This window comes from Taudactylus pleione, unplaced genomic scaffold (assembly GCF_031769625.1).
Source record: "Taudactylus pleione unplaced genomic scaffold, aTauple2 ptg000245l, whole genome shotgun sequence".
Taxonomy (NCBI): Eukaryota; Metazoa; Chordata; class Amphibia; order Anura; family Myobatrachidae; genus Taudactylus; species Taudactylus pleione.
Genome location: NW_028284647.1, coordinates 214,897 through 233,261, shown reverse-complemented (window position 1 = coordinate 233,261; position 18,365 = coordinate 214,897). Strand labels below are relative to the sequence as shown.

The window sequence follows — 18,365 nt, the reverse complement described above, 5'->3', positions numbered from 1 at the left end:
CCTGGTGAAGAAAAACCCCTTCACAACAGTTGGCCAAATCAAGAACACTCTCCAGGAGGTAGGTGTATATGTGTCAAAGTCAACAATCAAGAGAAGACTTCACAAGAGTTAATATAGAGGGTTCACCACAAGATGCAAACCATTGGTGAGCCACAAAAACAGGAAGACCAGATTAGAGTTTGTCGAACAACATCTAAAAAAGCCATTACAGTTCTGGAACAACATCCTATGGACAGATGAGACAAAGATCAACTTGTACCAGAGTGATGGGAAGAGAAGAGATTCAAAACATACCACCTCATCAGTGAAGCATGGTGGTGGTAGTGTCATGGCGTGGGCATGTATGGCTGCCAATGGAACTGGTTCCCTTGTATTTATTGATGATGTGACTGCTGACAAAAGCAGCAGAATGAATTCTGAAGTGTTTCGGGCAATATTATATGCTCATATTCAGTCAAATGCTTCAGAACTCATTGGACGGCGCTTCACAGTGCAGATGGACAATGATCCGAAGCATACTGCAAAAGCAACCACAGTTTTTTAAGGCTAAAAAGTGGAATGTTATGCAATGGCCAAGTCAATCCCCTGACCTGAATCCGATTGAGCATGCATTTCACTTGATGAAGACAAAACTGAAGGGAAAATGCCCCAAGCACAAGCAGGAACTGAAGACATTTGCAGTAGAGACCTGGCAGAGCATCAAAAGGGATGAAAGCCAGCGGGGGTGATGTCTATGCGTTCCAGACTTCAGGCTGTAATTGCCTGCAAAGGATTTGCAACAATGTATTAAAAAGTGAAAGTTAGATTTAGGATTGTTTAGTTTGTCCCATTACTTTTGGCCTCTTAAAAAGTGGGAGGCACATATAGAAACCGTTGTAATTCCTACACCATTCACCTGATTTGGATGTAATTACCCTCAAATTAAATCTGAAAGTCTGCAGTTAAAGCACATCTTGTTTGTTTCATTTCAAAGTCATTGTGGTGGTGAATAGAGGCCAAAATATGAAAATTCTGTCAATGTCCCAATATTTATGGACCTGACTGTATATGCATGCCCGGCTGTCCATCCATTAACCCCAGGAATTTCATTTTTAACCCCTGTGGGATAATTTACCCCTGTTCCCCGACCACTGTAATAAAGCCTAATACGATGACATTCGGGCTTGTTCCCTGTTCTACGCATCATTCTCTGTAACAACAATACTTACATACAACAACAACAAAAAAAACCCTTTCAGATTACACGCTCACTTTATGGCACAGTTTATTTAATGCATAAAATAGTAGTAAAGCCCAGGAACAGAAATAAATGTAATTTCATGAAATGTTATGTTAAGAAAAACGCTCCAATTGCAAAACTCATCTGCAGCTGCTGTAATAATACTTTCAGGCAGCAATACAAAAAAAAAAAAAATCTGAAAAACAGCATAGTCCAAAGTTTAAAAAATTGTTTAGTACATTTGGCCGCACACTGATGGAAATAACAAGAGTACAGCTGTATTTTACGTACATTCGGCCATATTAGCGTCACTGAACTTTTTGAAATCTGTCAGCAAATAAATTAAACACGCAAACAGGAAGAACATTGGGAATTAATGTACAAACATTTGTGTCTGTATAAGTACAACACCAAAAGCAATTTGTATTAAATATTGTTCCTAATTCCAATTTCACAGCAAATGGATTTAGAAGCTCTTAACCGAATTTTATCAGAATAATAGTAATAAAAAATAGCCCTGGCCATTTAAAAAAAAAAAAAAAGAAGAACACCTTTATTTATTTCATTAAGTACCTTAACTAATCCGTCGTTACTACTGCAGTTCTGAAAAAATGTTTTTTTCTTTTTATTTCTGGTTTAACCACCTGCCGTCCTTGTAGTACTTCGCTGTAGTAAACGATGAGTGTATTTGGTCAGATAGGACCCATCGTAAATTAATAAATGAATAGTTGGCCCAATCTTCTGGAAGTCATTACAAAATGTTGAGGTTCAGAAGAGAAGACTTTCATGGCAAATTAAAAAGTGTAACTCAATAACGTAGTAACCTTAAAACAGGTTTAGTAAGATACTTATTGAAAAAGACGTATACATCCAAAGAGGGGTCATCGTAACACTTCGGGGCCTGACAGAGCGAAGCTTTTGTAGACGTCCCATCCCCACAACCGATATCCTCATCCACCGATACCTGCAGCAAGTGCAGATGTAACCGTGCCTGCGTTCCCAAACACGCTTTGCTGGAGAAACCGGGAGGGAACTGAGGAACTGGCCAGCAAAGAAAGTGTTAGAAAGGCGCCCAATGTAGTTTCCACACTATGAAGCCCTCGGTGGAATCTCCCCGTCTACGTCTTCCAGAAGAACGGGTTCTGCGCCAGGCGCCGCTGAAAGTTCTCGTACCTGAAGGCAGCAAAGAGACCAAATTAATGTTTATTCTGCGAGTACGTTATAAGCGACATGATGCATCGGTTGTTTGTACGCACCGGGGAAAAACAGGCCCAGCCCACTTTAGTCACATGACTTTGAACGAGTTTTATGTTGGGATGCGAATCAGATGGCAGGGATGCCCCCATTCCTTCCCTCGGACTGCACACAGAGTGACCCCTTATAGAATGTCACCCCTCCTTACCATTTGAGAACAACATTTGCGGGTATAAAGACTTCGGAGGGGTTAGGGGTCATCTGAGCCTGCGACACGGCAAATGATGTAGCAAAGTTGTAAAAGTTGTCCAACATTTTCTGAGTGAACTGGAAGAAAAGTACAAATTATTACATAAAAAAAACCAAAACAAAATTAAACTAAAGGGCCAGACACAGTGGTGAGCGCTATTGCAGGCGCGAATGTGACTTTTTGCAGAGTTGCAGCAGCGGTAATATGCAGATGCCAGTTTCAGCATTCGCCTTGTGTACTAGCGGGTGCCGGAGCGTGCAAGCCCTGAGACTCTCAATGCCCGTGGAGGGTGCAACTCCGCTGGTGGTTCCTGACAATCCACAATCTGTGCACCATCAATCCTTGCACCCGCCTATGGCGGACTCAGTGTCTCCTTCTCACCTCTGTGGCTCTGAAACTGAGAACACAACCACGTTCACCGTGACGCTTGCGACACTCCCATAACACGCGCCTGATGTGGACTTTTTTAGCGCACTTCCAGCCACCTCACAGGAACGCTCTTGAACTTGCGCTGTCAGTTCTAATGCCAGCGATCCTGTATGAAACACAGCGTCTCTGCATGCACTCAGGTGGACGCATGTGCCGTTGGGGTTTTCAGGACTTTCCGCACATGCACCGAGGCAAATAAGCGCTCAACTCTGCCAACATCGCCATGGAGTTCCGTTGGCGCCCACCTCTGAATCAGGGCCTAAACGTCACATTCTAGTTGCATCTCATGGACTAATTTATGTTAAAGAAATTTTCCACCTGCGTTTCCGCCCCCGTTACGATAAGTTATCGGCAACTACGCGCTATGCTGCACCTTTTACATTATACGCTGATTTTTTATTTCTACCTCCGTGCAGTGCTTTTCAGTCATGTATTTGTAACTTTGGGCAGAATATATTTTTGCTGCCTTTGGATACAACGCATATGGGATAATATAACATCTAAATGCTAAGATGGAAGATCTGGGTCCTATCCATGGGTAAAACAAGAAAATAACTGTGATAACATAAATGGCTAAAACAACAAAAGTCAACTAGAAAGATAAATCAACGTTCTTATTTTGGTGCAAACAAAGACATAGAAGCCAACAGGTCGTCCAAAGGCAGAGAACACCTTTATCTAAAAGCTGAACTCCAGAACATGGTTGATAACAATTTTTTTTTGACTCAAGTCAAAAAGGATTTTGCTTAGTAAAAATTATTTTCTAAGTGCGACAATTTACTTGTAAATACCCCACATAAGATCATCTGGTGAAAGCTCGGAAACACAACACTGCCTGATACTTTTATGACAGGTATGTGGTGATGAACTCATTCCTTAACATTATATGTAACCATGAAAATGGACTGCACTGTTTCTATTGTTAAAGATGTTGCCAAGTAAGGCCAGTTATTAATAACAACATATCTGTCAAATGACAGCAACAGTGTGTTTCCATGGCTTCACCAGAGAATTTCAGGTAGAAATCCTATCTCAACTTGTACAAAGCATAGGCAAACGCAGGGGGGGCTTCCGTCTGCCTGGAAATCCCCCCTCCCCAGCCCACACCATGACCACAATAGATATAGTAATATAATAGATTGTTACTAGTGCTGTATGTTCTTCTCACTATCACAAATAAAATAATTAGCACCACCTGTGGATCTTTTAACATGTATCAGCCAGTAATAAATAATGTGTGCACCAACTAGGAGATCTGGAAAACATGCACTGTTAAGGATGCACTGCTATAGAGCCCAATATGTACATATATGTCCAGGGCAGTGCTAGGTTCCTCGGCTGCTCCCAGACTCCCGGGCTTGCTCTAATACTCTGGAATGGAGCCCACATCTAAACTACAAACATTCAGCTCAGGCAGGATGGCCCTACTGCCGCATATAATGGCTTATTGTGATCGCTGATCCTCTATATGCTGGAATTATCACACACAATATACTTTGTATGTAACATATTAAAGCTGGATAAGTGGTAATTATGCCCTCTTCATGGACTGGCCACACTCACTCTAAAATCAGGCATTTGGAAACCCCCCTCTAGAAATCCTGTGTTTGCCACTGCAAACCAGTATAATAATTTGTTTTTATGCAAAACCGGATTTGGAGAGGTTATCAGAATAAATGAAGATTCACACTACAAAACATTTTTTTAGAGCTTCATAATATCATATTGGTTTATAGAAAACTAAGTGACAGTTTCCAGGTAATAAAATGACGTATTGGTTTACGAAATCAAATATTATATAATACTACATGGGTGGATTTTTTTTTCTCTCTTAAATTACCCATTTATTTATTGGCACCTCAATAACGTGAGCAACTTTCAGGTTTTTTTTTAATGTGTTTGTTATGTCAGGAAAAAAGTGGTCAATTCAGACCCGGACGCTAAGCTGCGCTCTCTCGCTGCCAAAAGTGGGCGGTTATGCAAAATTCTGCGATCGCACTGTCTGGTGTAAGGACGCCCTCTATGTTTTAGAGAGCGACGGCCGTTATAAAGACGTCCACTTTTCTTTTCTTAACACACGTCATCTCCAGGAAGTGTATGGACAATCGGAACCATCGAGATCCATTGGAGCTGCACGCAGTGCTTGAGGTAGACCCTACCGCACCGCAAGCACTGCGATCACTGCAGGCTGAAATACAACCAGGTGACGTGTACAATGACTCTTCCATGCTAATTATATACACCCATAAAACGTTGTTTTGACGCCCAGACACCCCTGCGTTCGCAGCACCACTCCCCCATTCAGAAACACCTTCCCTGTTACCACCTACGTACAAACGGCACATTCTGTCACTCAAAGTAGCGCTCAGTCTTTGTGTTAAGAGCGCACGATTCCCAATCAAAATGACTGGTTACCGCATGTGCACTGTACACGCATGCGCAGACAGGCGATAATCACCCATAGCGTGCGCCCGCGGCTTAGCGTCCAGGTCTGAATCGGGCCCATAGTGTTCTCTTCATGCCACTATAAGATGCTGAAAAAATGCACAATATTCCATGCAAGATAGGTACAATATTAACCCAGGATTAAAATGGCACAGTGCAACCCCAAAAACACACGCAGGCATGCTCTGCTACCTCCACGATTACAGACGGAAAACATGCTCTGGTTTACATTTTATTTTGACCCAAATGTTGAGTACTATATGTGAAGGCTCGTCTGACTAACTCGCTCTGTGACAGGATTATTAGGAGCACGCATAATGCTTGCGGGTTGATGGTGTGCTCTGCGCACGTGCAGCGGTCGCAAGCCCCGGAGCGAGAGAGAAAATCTCTCGCTCCGTGGCTCACTATAAAAGGGGCGGCTGTCGTTCGTCCCGTTTTGTAGGCGTGGCGGGGGGGTGGCTTCACAAACGGAGGCGTTCCCAAGCGAACGCCTGCCGTTTGTGGGTGGCCCCACTGACATCACCAGTGATGTCAGTGAGAGAGCTTCTGGCTCTATTAGAGCCAGAAGCTCTCTGGGGCTTGCGGCCACGAGACCCTACCACAAGGGTCTCGTCGCAAGCCCGATGGTCTTGACCATCGCGACCATCATCCTGGTCGTTCGCAATAGCTGTGGGTGGTCACCCACAGCTATGTGAGCGGCCAAAAGGCCGGACAAAAAAAAAAAAAACGCACAGACTCAGAGCGTCCGGCTCTGAATCAGGGCCAGAGTTTGGGAACTTCGAGCTTCCAAAATTGTGGCAACAGTTTGGGGGAAGGCCGTTTCCTGTTTCACAATGCTTATTTCTCTGTGCACAAAGCAAGGTCCAACAGAAAATGGTTTGGTGTGGAAGAACTTGATTGGCCGGCACAGACCCTTGACCTAAACCCTACTGATCAAACACCATTGGGGTGAACTGGAACACTGATAGTGAGCCAGGCCCTATCTCCCAACATCAGTGGCCAACCCCTCTAATATTCTTGTGGCTGAATGGATGCCCTGTGCTGAAATCTAGTGGAAATCCTTCCCAGGAGAGTGGAGGATGTTATAGCCGCAAACACGGGACCAACTCCATTTTAATAACCAGTATCCATAGACCTTTAGCCATGTAATGTAAGTAGTTTAACTATTACACCCCTTTCGTACAGTATAAGTGACCTGCAGTCCTGCTGCAATATGGTAATCATTAATAGACACAATATACCTGCTACTGACCTGGGTGAAGGAATCCACAGTCGACACAGCAGCGCTGGCTACAGGGGTTTGCTGTGCCAGCTGCTCTAGCAGCTCCACAGAGATACCAATTTGTGCCACCGAGGGTGGCTGTGGTAAACTCATAGCTCCAAACGGGTGCTGGGTCCCTTCACCTGAAAGTAAAACCCAAATGAAACTTCATTATGATAGCTTAAAAAAACAAAAAACACACATTCCTCTAGAGTCTAGACTCGGGTTCTCAAACTCTGTCCTTGGGACCCCACGCAGGTCACGTTATCCAGGTCTCCTCATGGAATCACAAGTGAAATAATTACCGCCACTTGTGGATGCTTATAAAATGAAAATGTATAACCTGCGCGTAAACAGCTGCAGTTCCGTCCTCTCCTTGAGCTTACACTACGCCCAAATGTAATACTAATAAAACAAATGGAAATACCAAAGAAGCGATGTTTCACTTATAAGCATCTACTGATATGTGGTGAAATATATATTGGAAATCTTCTGTCCACAATAAGCGATTTCTTCCTCAGCGTTTACACAATACATGGAAGACAATGGAATGGTAAGTTTCACGGTCTCTGTGAATTCACAGTAAAGGAGATCCCTCCAAGACACTTACCCAAGGTAAGTACCAGACGTTCACATAACGGTATCTTTAAAGGTGCTATAGTTATCATTCCTCCACCGACTCTATCATCTCTATTATGACAATTGTAACAATAATTATGAAGGTTACTCTGTATGCAAAACTAGATAAAATTTAATAGATTAAAAATTAAACCCAGTCTGCATAAACTAAAATAAAGTAGGGTATAGTAAATACAATGTAACAATCAATATACAGTGAATAAAATAATAATAATTGATAGAGCAAATGAAGTTCCAGAATGTAGCTTTGATAATTGACTGGATATAATGAAAAGCGAGCACCCTTTCACACCACACTACTAAGCCACACTTGTAGGACAGCTTGTTACTTATTGGGACATAATCACCAATTCTTATTCATTATTATTCTGGACCAACATTTTGGACATTGAACTTTTCATTATATCCAGTCAATTATCAAAGCTGCATTCTGGAACATCATTTGCTCTATCAATTAATATTATTTTATTCACTGTATATTGATTGTTACATTGTATTTACTATACCCTACTTTATTTTAGTTTATGCAGACTGGGTTTAATTTTTAACATATTACACTTTATCTAGTTTTGCATACAGAGTAACCTTCATAATTATTGTTACAATTGTCAAAATTTTTATCCTTACATGTGTACTTATTAAACATTTCATTTACTGCATACCACTGTTTACCAAGTTCATTTACTTTATGCTGCGCTGACACAATAGACACACCTTTTACCCTGTATAACATATTTATTCTGGTGAATACAGGAAACTCACCGGTGTCTATAGCAGCAGCATACACCAACCTCACTCCTAACCTACATCCCAACACCCCAGTAGCGCACTACACCAACCCCTACGTCCAACACACACGCCTGGTTTACTACATGTCATTATCAGTGTGCGCGAGCGATCTGCCCTGTACAGGGTGCAAAAGATCCGCCTCCTAACCGGCCACTATACACCAGCGTGCTGGTCTGCTTGGCCTACACGCTCCCATTGAACTTTGCCTACGTGAGATGGCCCTGACCTCCCTACTGCCACCTACTGGTCGTAAGTGTAGACACATTCAGAATGCGTTTGACCCCCCTCGCATTTTCAGGCTCCCATTTACAGAGCAATATGCAGAGGGAATTTGCGCAAAATACGCTACACAGCTGACCTATTACTCGCTCTACGTCAGCCCTTTAGCAACGGGAATATTATTGTTGCGTTTTCATTCTTATTTCAGAGCAGCTGCCCCAATATAGCTTAACATGCTGAGCAGAATAGTATTTTTTTCCTACATTGATGAGCCCCCAAAAGGTGACACATTATTCAGAAACAATGGTCTAGACCAGAGGTTCTCAAACTCTGTCCTCAGGACCCCACACAGGTCACACAGCACCTTTTACCCAGGCGTGTGTGCTGCCTATTCAAAGGCATGTGCACCTAGTACAGCATACAGCCCCGTATATGTGTGTGTGCATACGCTATTGCTATGTGCACTTTACTTTTGAGCCCCTTTTACTTTCAATCCTACATCAGCCCCTTATGTGTTCAGTCACAAAATGGCTGCTTCCGCTGTATGCGACAGGCGTTCTTTCTCCCTAGTGACAAAACGCAAACATCCCCATTTATAGTGATAAGTTGAGGCAAAACAGCCTGTCTGCTGGGAAGGGGAGGGGTCAAAGCATTAACGAATGTGGTTACCAAGGATACATTTCCCAGAAGCCCTCCTCCCAACATCCCCGCATAACAGGAGACATCCGTCTCCACTGCCCCTGCTGCACCATGATCTGCCCCGATCACCATGATGCCACACACAGACTATGGACAACTCCCCCTGATTAGCGGCTGCTTATTGGCCTCTTAGGCAATGGCACGGCATCGTCTTACCGGACTTCAAGCCGGAGATTTTGAATATGGCGCTTGGTTTCTCATTTGTAATGAAGCCGAGCAGCTGCCAGACGGGCATGCCACTGTGGTCGGGGTACGAGATGTAGACAGAGCCGCCCATTCTCTCTGGGAAGGGAATGGTGCCCAGCATAAACACCACCACGTGATTGATGCTCTCATAGTCGGCCAGGTTAAACACAAACTTATCCTCCGCCACCTGCTGGGCGTCTGTTTGCACCTAAGGGAAAAAATATATAAATTTCACATTATTTTAAAATTAAAAAGAAGAAGAAGGTATTTTGCAGCAATCAGTACACTGGAGAAAACATACTGCAGAATAAGTGCTACATATAGCGGGATTACTCCCTTTACTGTCAGTAACTGTCTTACATTCTCCTGGTCAGATGGGGCATTATTTATACAGCATTAAGCACATAAAGGCCCAGGAAAATATATCCAGCAATTGTGTCATCTGAAAGCCCACGATGAAGCAAATGGGGCTGGGCCAGGAAGCTGAGCGTCAGGTGCGTCCTTAGGATACATTGTGCGATCGCCAGGGTGCTGTTCAACACTTCCTACAAGCCGAATTCAGGTGCCTCTGGGACAGGAGCAGTGCCGTCCCCTCTGTTTTGCTTCCCAGGTGGAGGCACCTGTCACACACCCTAGTTACAGCCCTGTGCAAGCCATGCTGACATACATAGAGGTAGAGTTACACAGAAAGGAAAGGGGGTGCAGTTACATGGAAAGGAATGGGGGAGGCGTGACTGGGGAAGGGACGGGGGAGGAGTGACACGGGAAGGGGCGGGGGAGGCGTGACAGGGGAAGGGGCGGGGGAGGCGTGACACGGGAAGACACCTGAGGTGTAAGTCACCCAGGAAGGACCGAGGGGTGCAGTTACACGGGAAGGAACAGGGGTGCAGTCACACAAAAAGGAACGGGTGCAGTTACACGTGAAGGAAGGATGGGGTGCAGTTACACGGAAAGGGGCGGTGGAGGCGTGACGCGGGAAGGGGTGGGGGAGGCGTGACACGGGAAGACACCTGAGGTGTAAATCACCCAGGAAGGACCGAGGGGTGCAGTTACACGGGAAGGAACAGGGGTGCAGTTACACGGAAAGGGGCGGTGGAGGCGTGACACGGGAAGGGGTGGGGGAGGCGTGACACGGGAAGGGACAGGAGAGGCGTGACACGGGAATACACCTGAGGTATAAATCACCCAGGAAGGACCGAGGGGTGCAGTTACACGGGAAGGAACAGGGGTGCAGTTACACGGAAAGGGGCGGTGGAGGCGTGACACGGGAAGGGGTGGGGGAGGCGTGACACGGGAAGGGACAGGAGAGGCGTGACACGGGAAGACACCTGAGGTATAAATCACCCAGGAAGGACAGAGGGGTGCAGTTACACGGGAAGGAACAGGGGTGCAGTTACACGGAAAGGGGCGGGGGAGGCATGACACGGGAAGGGGTGGGGGAGGCGTGACACTGGAAGGGGCGGGGGAGGCGTGACACGGGAAGGGATGAGGGTGTAGTTACAAAAAAGGAAAAGAGGGGGCACAGTTGCATGGGAAAGAACAGGGGGCACGGTTAAGCAGGAAGAAATGGGGGTACAGTTACACGGGAAGGACTAAAGGTGGTACTGGTATAATACATATAAAGGTGGGGTTACATACATTGGCAGGTAACAGCATACTGGTATAATACATATAAAGGTGAGGTTACATACATTGGCAGGTAGCAGCATACTGGTATAATACATATAAAGGTGGGGTTACATACATTGGCAGGTAACAGCATACTGGTATAATACATATAAAGGTGGGGTTACATACATTGGCAGGTAACAGCATACTGGTATAATACATATAAAGGTGGGGTTACATACATTGGCAGGTAACAGCATACTGGTATAATACATATAAAGGTGGGGTTACATACATTGGCAGGTAACAGCATACTGGTATAATACATATAAAGGTAGGGTTACATACATTGGCAGGTAGCAGCATACTGGTATAATACATATAAAGGTGGGGTTACATACATTGGCAGGTAACAGCATAGTGGTATAATACATATAAAGGTGGGGTTACATACATTGGCAGGTAACAGCATAGTGGTATAATACATATAAAGGTGGGGTTACATACATTGGCAGGTAACAGCATAGTGGTATAATACATATAAAGGTGGGGTTACATACAGTGGCAGGTAACAGCATACTGGTATAATACATATAAAGGTGAGGTTACATACATTGGCAGGTAACAGCATACTGGTATAATACATATAAAGGTGGGGTTACATACATTGGCAGGTAACAGCATACTGGTATAATACATATAAAGGTGGGGTTACATACATTGGCAGGTAACAGCATACTGGTATAATACATATAAAGGTAGGGTTACATACATTGGCAGGTAACAGCATACTGGTATAATACATATAAAGGTGGGGTTACATACATTGGCAGGTAACAGCATACTGGTATAATACATATAAAGGTGGGGTTACATACATTGGCAGGTAACAGCATACTGGTATAATACATATAAAGGTGGGGTTACATACATTGGCAGGTAACAGCATATACTGGTATAATACATATAAAGGTGGGGTTACATACATTGGCAGGTAACAGCATACTGGTATAATACATATAAAGGTGGGGTTACATACATTGGCAGGTAACAGCATACTGGTATAATACATATAAAGGTGGGGTTACATACATTGGCAGGTAACAGCATACTGGTATAATACATATAAAGGTGTAGAGAAAGAGGAAGAACACACAAGTCAGAGTTAAATGTAAGTCTGTAATGGGACATTCCACAGTAATGTCTGTGACAAACAACCTTACATTATGTGTGTATGTAAAGTATATCTAGGACATATATGTAGAAACGGAGACCAAGCTGTACTTTATTAGGTTAGGTACAATAGAAGGTTACTTCCATAGGTACCAGCAGAGAGTGTGTGATGTGTGTAACATCTGATCACTAATACCCCTTTCAGATATACAACCTGGGAAATTTCCTGCTCAGACCCGGGAATTTCTCCTGTGCAAATTCCCGGGTATTTGGTCAAGACCCCCCTTTCACACTACAGCGTCTACCCGGGAAATTCCCAGGTAGACCCCTTTCAGACAAGAGCAGGGTTTTTCTACTTACCTGCCCTTCTCTGCCGTCTGCTCCTCCTAGCCTATCTCCTCTCTGGCTGATGATGATGATATAATTCAGCTGCCGGAAGCCGGTCAATCATAATGCAGATTTTTTTTCAAAAAAATTTTTATAGTTTTTTTAAAATTTCTTTTAATTCCCTGGCAGTCCAGCGGGAGTGCGGATGGCCCACTATGGCTAGGACCAGTCGGCGGTCTCCAGCGCGGGTGTCCCCGGCGTCCGGCTGGGGTCCTGTGTCGCTGACACAGCGACCGGCGTGGCAGGCGGCCCACTGTGGCAGAGATCCGCTGGTGGGTGTCCACACCGTCCGGCTGGGGCTCTCTGTACACAGCCGGCCGGCGCTGGGGGTGGTGAGCAGCAGCGCTCTGCGCTGCCAACTCCATGTCAAAGCTGCTTGGTGCTGCCCGGGAGTAGTAAATTCCCGGGTAGCACCATTCAGACAGAAGCAGGGTAATTTCCCGGGACTTAAGTCCCGGGAAAAACCCTGGTCGATTGAAGGGGGGCTTCCAGACAGACACGGCTACCCGGGAATTTGGCTGAGGCAGGCCAAATTCCCGGGAATCGAGAAGTCTGAAAGGGGTATTACTGCCTGATCATGTATGTGACAGAAAATAGACGGCACATGGGACATGCATCATTTCTTCTGCACAGTTCTGTGAGTCATATATTCCACATGTGCTGTTTATTTATGTGATGATGATTATCCGTTTAGTCAACATTGACTTTCGGACACTTTATAGATCAGTGAACGCCACGCTTCTCTTTCTCTGACCGCTTCCTTCAGGTAATTTATGGGCATGTTCGTGTCAGCCTTTATTGTGTCCAGCTAACGAGTTCTTTGGCGTCCTCTTCTTCTGGACCCGCTGACGGCTATAACTATAGCCTGCGTGCATACATCATATATCTATAGCCTGCGTGCATCCATCATATATCTATAGCCTGCGTGCATCCATCATATATCTATAGCCTGCGTGCATACATCATATATCTATAGCCTGTGTGCAGCTTTGCAATTGCGATCCTTGCTGAATCAGGCCCAATGTCACATACATGGCTCATTCTTAAGCTAGGTACACACTGGAGCGACGGGCATTCATCGGAAACTAAATGCCCATCAACAGTGACTGTGCGTCCACACTGGACGGCTTTAATGAACGACGTAACGATCACCGGTACCTCATTCATTAATAATGCACTGGCCGCTAGCGATATCACTAGGTTTCATGGGCAGCACATCAAACCTGGCGACTGTCACTAGCGTCCGTGGGAGGGATGTAGGCAATATGTGATTACGAAGCGGCATATCGGCCCGACATCGCTGTTTGTCCCGCCGATTGCACGATCCCACGGTCGCTAGGTTTGATGTGCTGCACATCAAACCTGACGACATTGCTATCGTCCTATGGTAAGTTAACGAAGGACGAAACAGTATCGTTCTGTCATTCATTAACGCGTTCAAGTGCGGGCCGGCAATCCCCGTACAAGGGCATTTGTTCCGATGTCGGAATGAATGCCTATCGTCTCAGTGTTTTCTAATACACAGCTTTAGTGCTTTCTGATACACAATATATCCAGAGTACAACTATCTATATTTTTATGGCGCAGTTTCATTCAGAATACAGTGAAAATAGATAATAAATACACAATGGACTTTTTAAGTGAAGTTAAAGATAGGTTCAAATATAAAACTGAATCGTACCTTAAATACAGGATTTCTTAATATTAGCGCATCACTCTAGGACAGCAGTGGCCAACCTGTGGCTGTTCCATTGTCCTGATGCGGCTCCCCTGACACTGACTGCCTCCTCTGACTGACTGATTGGCGCGCAGCTGCTTAGATAAGGCTCGTCTTTTGTTGCAGCAGTCTGCTCTGCTCCGGAATGCATGTGTGGGTGACGTGGTGACGTAACGCTGCAAACAGGAGGCGGAGCTCAACTTCTGACTGAACCTGCAGCCACGAGGAGGACGCGGCCACAGACGCCAGAGCCTACCTACGTGACACAGACTGTCCGCAGCAAGGTAAGAGCCGTGAGGGTTTTTCATTTGTTTTTTTAATTTTATATGTAACATGTGGAGGGCTGGAGAGGCCTGTGGAGTGGGAGGGAATGTGGGGTGGAGTGGCCCGGGGAGAGAGGAGAGGCTGGAGTGGCACATGAGTGTATGCTGTTGTGACATATGAGGGGGGCTGCTGGAGTGACACATGGGGGAGCTGCTGGAGTGACACATGGGGGAGCTGCTGGAGTGACACATGGAAGGGCTGGAGTGACACATGGTAGGGCTGAATTGTATTATGTAAATGTTTTGTTGTTTTTATCATTGTATTTTTTGTGGATGTGGTTTTTGCAGTGTATTTTATGTGGATCTAGCTTGTTTCGGTGTAGATTATGTGGATCTGGTTTTTTTCAATGTTTTTTAATATTGTTCTGCTTTTTCTTTCCCTTTAATATAGTTACTCTCCATGTGCATGCACTTTTTCATGCTCCTACAAAAATAATACCAGGGGTGTGGCCTAGCGGCACAAGGCCATACACCTTTTTTTGCGCGCATTCGCCGAGCGCATGATCTAGGCTCTATGACATATCTACAGATATTTTTGGGCTCTTTAACTCTGACTGGTCGACCATCACTGCTCTAGGGGATCTATTCATCATCACTTCATTTAAAATTAACATTTTCACCTACTTTTATATAAATTGTCACACTCATTTATCATTCATGTAACGCAGGAGATATCACAGATATCTCCTAGTTACAATTCTCCCCCGATTTTCCACAGTCACCATACTTTAGTATTGCAACGTAGAAATTATGCCATTCATCTAGCTCCGAAAAATCATTTTTTTTCAAAACTTGAGTGTGTAAATGTACGCCATCCAGAGATGGTGTACAGGCCCCTGTAAGCAGATCTTTCTCTGCTCTATCCTCACTGCCTTCAGAGTCTATCCTCTACAGCTCCCTCCCTTCTCCCCTCCACTGCACACGCAGCTTACCTTCCCTGCCTCCATATTCAATACCACCGACAGCTCACAGCCAGTGGGCAGAGGAACGCAGGGAGAGGAGATACCAGGGAACAGGTTGCGAGCAGGGGAGTGCAGGGACAGTAGACACAGGGGGAGAGGATAGAGGTAAAGACTGTGGGCAGGGAGAGGGGAGACACGGGGCAGAGGCTACGGGCTGGGAGAGAGGATCCACGGCAGAGGCTTCGGGCTGGGAGCGGAGACAGCATAGATAAAAGTGAAAAGTATCACAATTCCGAAAAGCTGACTCCGCAGAAAGAGCAGCTTTTTTCGGAAGTAATACTTTAATGACGCATGATGAATTCTTCAGAACGGTTTTTTGAACTTGCAGCGAGTTCAAAACCTAATTATCACTATTAATTATGTAATGATGAATAGACCCCTTAATATGCAATTTGTGTCTAGATCCAAGCTTTTGAGACAAAAATAAAAGTCTCAAAAGCTTGATCACACTTTTTTTTAGTATGAATGTTTTCCCCGCACAATTTAAAAAAAATGTTTTCATCTTGGTTTTAAATCCTGTGGAATAGCCCTATAGCGGTCTCTTTATCTGTCGCACTGACCCCGCTCTGTAGCCGAGTGGATGTAACTGAGCGGCAACGGGGCGTTTGCATTCTGTGGGCATGCCGCGGGCTGTGAAGGCGGAGCTGAGGGCTAGTCAGTTTAGCGTATGCAGAGATCAGTCACATTTAAGGATAGGGCTGGTGCCAACGCGATCTGATGACAGCTACTTTGACAAGCGAATCAAAAGGGTGGTGCGACTCTGAATACAGGCGTAGATCCACATCTATTTACAAGCACGCAATATGCTGCGTCTGTGTACGCATCTGCTGTGTGCAAATATCGCAGAGGCCGAGGAATGTATTGAGACGCCCACCTGCGGCTTTGCAAATCCAGGTATCTGCGTACAAAGACACGGCATCGGCCCAGATCCTTCAATTATCGGTGTTCTTAGTAGCCCTATGGTGGTGCAGAATGGCAGCGGGAAGTGAGATGGCAGAGCCATTTTTATTATGTATGGGAGGTGACACCGCCCCCACCCCCTGAAACATTTGCATCACGCCTGCGTTCTTTGCAGTCACTCCCTGTTACCTCCCCCAAATACTCCCTGACTGTCAATCACACAGCAAGTAAATAGTCGTTGCGAGTGACTACGGTAATGTACCTCGACGCATGCTGAATGCGACTTAAGGCCCCCACACACATTACGATTTTTTAAACGATATTGCCGTTTTTCGACCGTTTGGAATGAAAAAATAGTTTAAAAAAGTGCCATGTGTAGGCACAATATATCGTTAACGACCCATCTATATTAGGGGTGAGCGGGTTCGGTTTTACTCGGATCTTTAAACGGCATTTTATTGGCTATCGCCTATCATGTGCTTTGGATAGCCAATATAATAAATCCGAATTTGCGGTAAAGTGGCGATAAGAACCGAGTAAAACCGAACCCGCTCACCCCTAAAGATCGGTTGTACAATCGTTCTGTGTGTATGAACAATACCGTCGGGTGTGTTCAGTAGTTCAAGGGAAATCGTTAACAAGATTGGATCGTTACCTACATCGTACCATGTGTGGGAGCCTTTAGACGAATGCTCAGTTTACCGATAATTAACGTCAGTCAGGAGAGACACTGCTTTTGCAAATTAGGGACAGTAGGATAAGCGCCCCCCCCAAAGATGTTGTAGAACTACACATCCCAGCATGCACTGCAACAGGTTTGCTATTTGCCCATGCTAAAACTGTTGCAAGGTATGCTGGGATTTGTAGTTTAACAACAGCTGGAAGGCAGCTTATTGCCCACCCCTGGTACACAAAGCCAAATAGCGTGCCAGGGGGGCAATAATTACACATATCAGCATTGCACTCTTTTCTTGTGTATTTCATATTGCAGGGGACAGAGGATTAAGCAACATGTCTGTGTCTAACTACTGGAGGAACTACAAATCGCAGCATACCCTGCCATTCTGCCCTGTCAAATGGATTGCCCAAGATGCAATAGCTGATAGGATGCAAATGTAACATACAAAACATAAACGTATTGATGACAGGGTGCAACCGTCACTCACCAGTCTCCCGGCCACCAGGCAGCCGAACATGTCTCCTCCCTCCCGGGGATCGCTGTATCCCAGCTCCTGCACCCACAGATCCCGTCCAGAAACTTCCAGAAAGCCTGCTATGATTAGGGCAGTGCAAAGGCACCAAAACAATACGCTCACTGCGGCCCGCCCCGCCGAGCCTCATGCCGCCATCTTGGAGACTGGCGACGCTCTTCGGCAGGCTACATCTGCAGGGCTCTTCCAAGCTACACCGCAGGTACTCAGCGCGGGGTCACATGGGCTAAACACGTTCCGCCATCTTGGAAATGGGCAATGTTTTTTTTTTTTAATGTCAAATGTGAATGAGGATTTGTTATAGATCTCATATGTTGAAACGTACAGATAGTAAATAAATGAGAAACTCGACTCACTGCCGGGTAAATGTCAACCAGTCGGTGTGTGAGACTACTCATCGCATGGTGTACATGGATAGTTTTCCACAGCAGGACATACATAAGACTGAGGGCCTGATTCAACAAGGAACGCAGTTCCTAATTCGCATGCAATCGGCCGATTGTTGCATACTGCGTATGCATCGCAGTGCATATGCGCGAACTAGCCATTGCGATCTGGACTGCGATCGCAGTGACTACGCAGACCCATTGCAGAGTGGTTGACAGGAAGTGCCATTTTTCGGTGCTAACGGGGGGTGGTTGGCCGAACCGCAGGCGTGCCAGTGTGTTTGAACGCCGTTGCAGGGGTGTGCATAAATTATCCACTGCGATGCCCTATGCAGCCTGAGGCCTGATAGCGTGCGTGGTTGTTAGCA

The 18,365-nt window shown here is 45.4% G+C and overlaps 1 protein-coding gene across 1 annotated transcript; it reads right to left on the bottom strand.

Annotated features, from left to right (window-relative positions):
- Window positions 1-1,246: 1,246 nt before the first annotated feature.
- Window positions 1,247-17,745, bottom strand: HIKESHI (heat shock protein nuclear import factor hikeshi). Its single transcript, XM_088479781.1, has 5 exons — window positions 17,567-17,745; window positions 9,301-9,538; window positions 6,790-6,941; window positions 2,622-2,740; window positions 1,247-2,392 (listed from the first exon to the last, which is right to left on the bottom strand). The coding sequence occupies exons 1-5, from the start codon at window positions 17,594-17,596 to the stop codon at window positions 2,338-2,340; spliced, it is 594 nt and encodes a 197-aa protein (XP_088335907.1). The 5' UTR covers window positions 17,597-17,745; the 3' UTR covers window positions 1,247-2,337.
- Window positions 17,746-18,365: the final 620 nt, after the last annotated feature.

Excerpts from the sequence above, each read along its gene's own strand:
- HIKESHI (XM_088479781.1), bottom strand. The coding sequence starts at position 17,596 with ATGTTCGGCTGCCTGGTGGCCGGGAGACTG. Across the intron at positions 9,539-17,566 it reads GCCTGGTGGCCGGGAGACTG|GTGCAAACAGACGCCCAGCA; the intron begins GTGAGTGACGGT and ends TTTTTCCCTTAG. Across the intron at positions 2,393-2,621 it reads GCAAATGTTGTTCTCAAATG|GTACGAGAACTTTCAGCGGC; the intron begins GTAAGGAGGGGT and ends TGCTGCCTTCAG.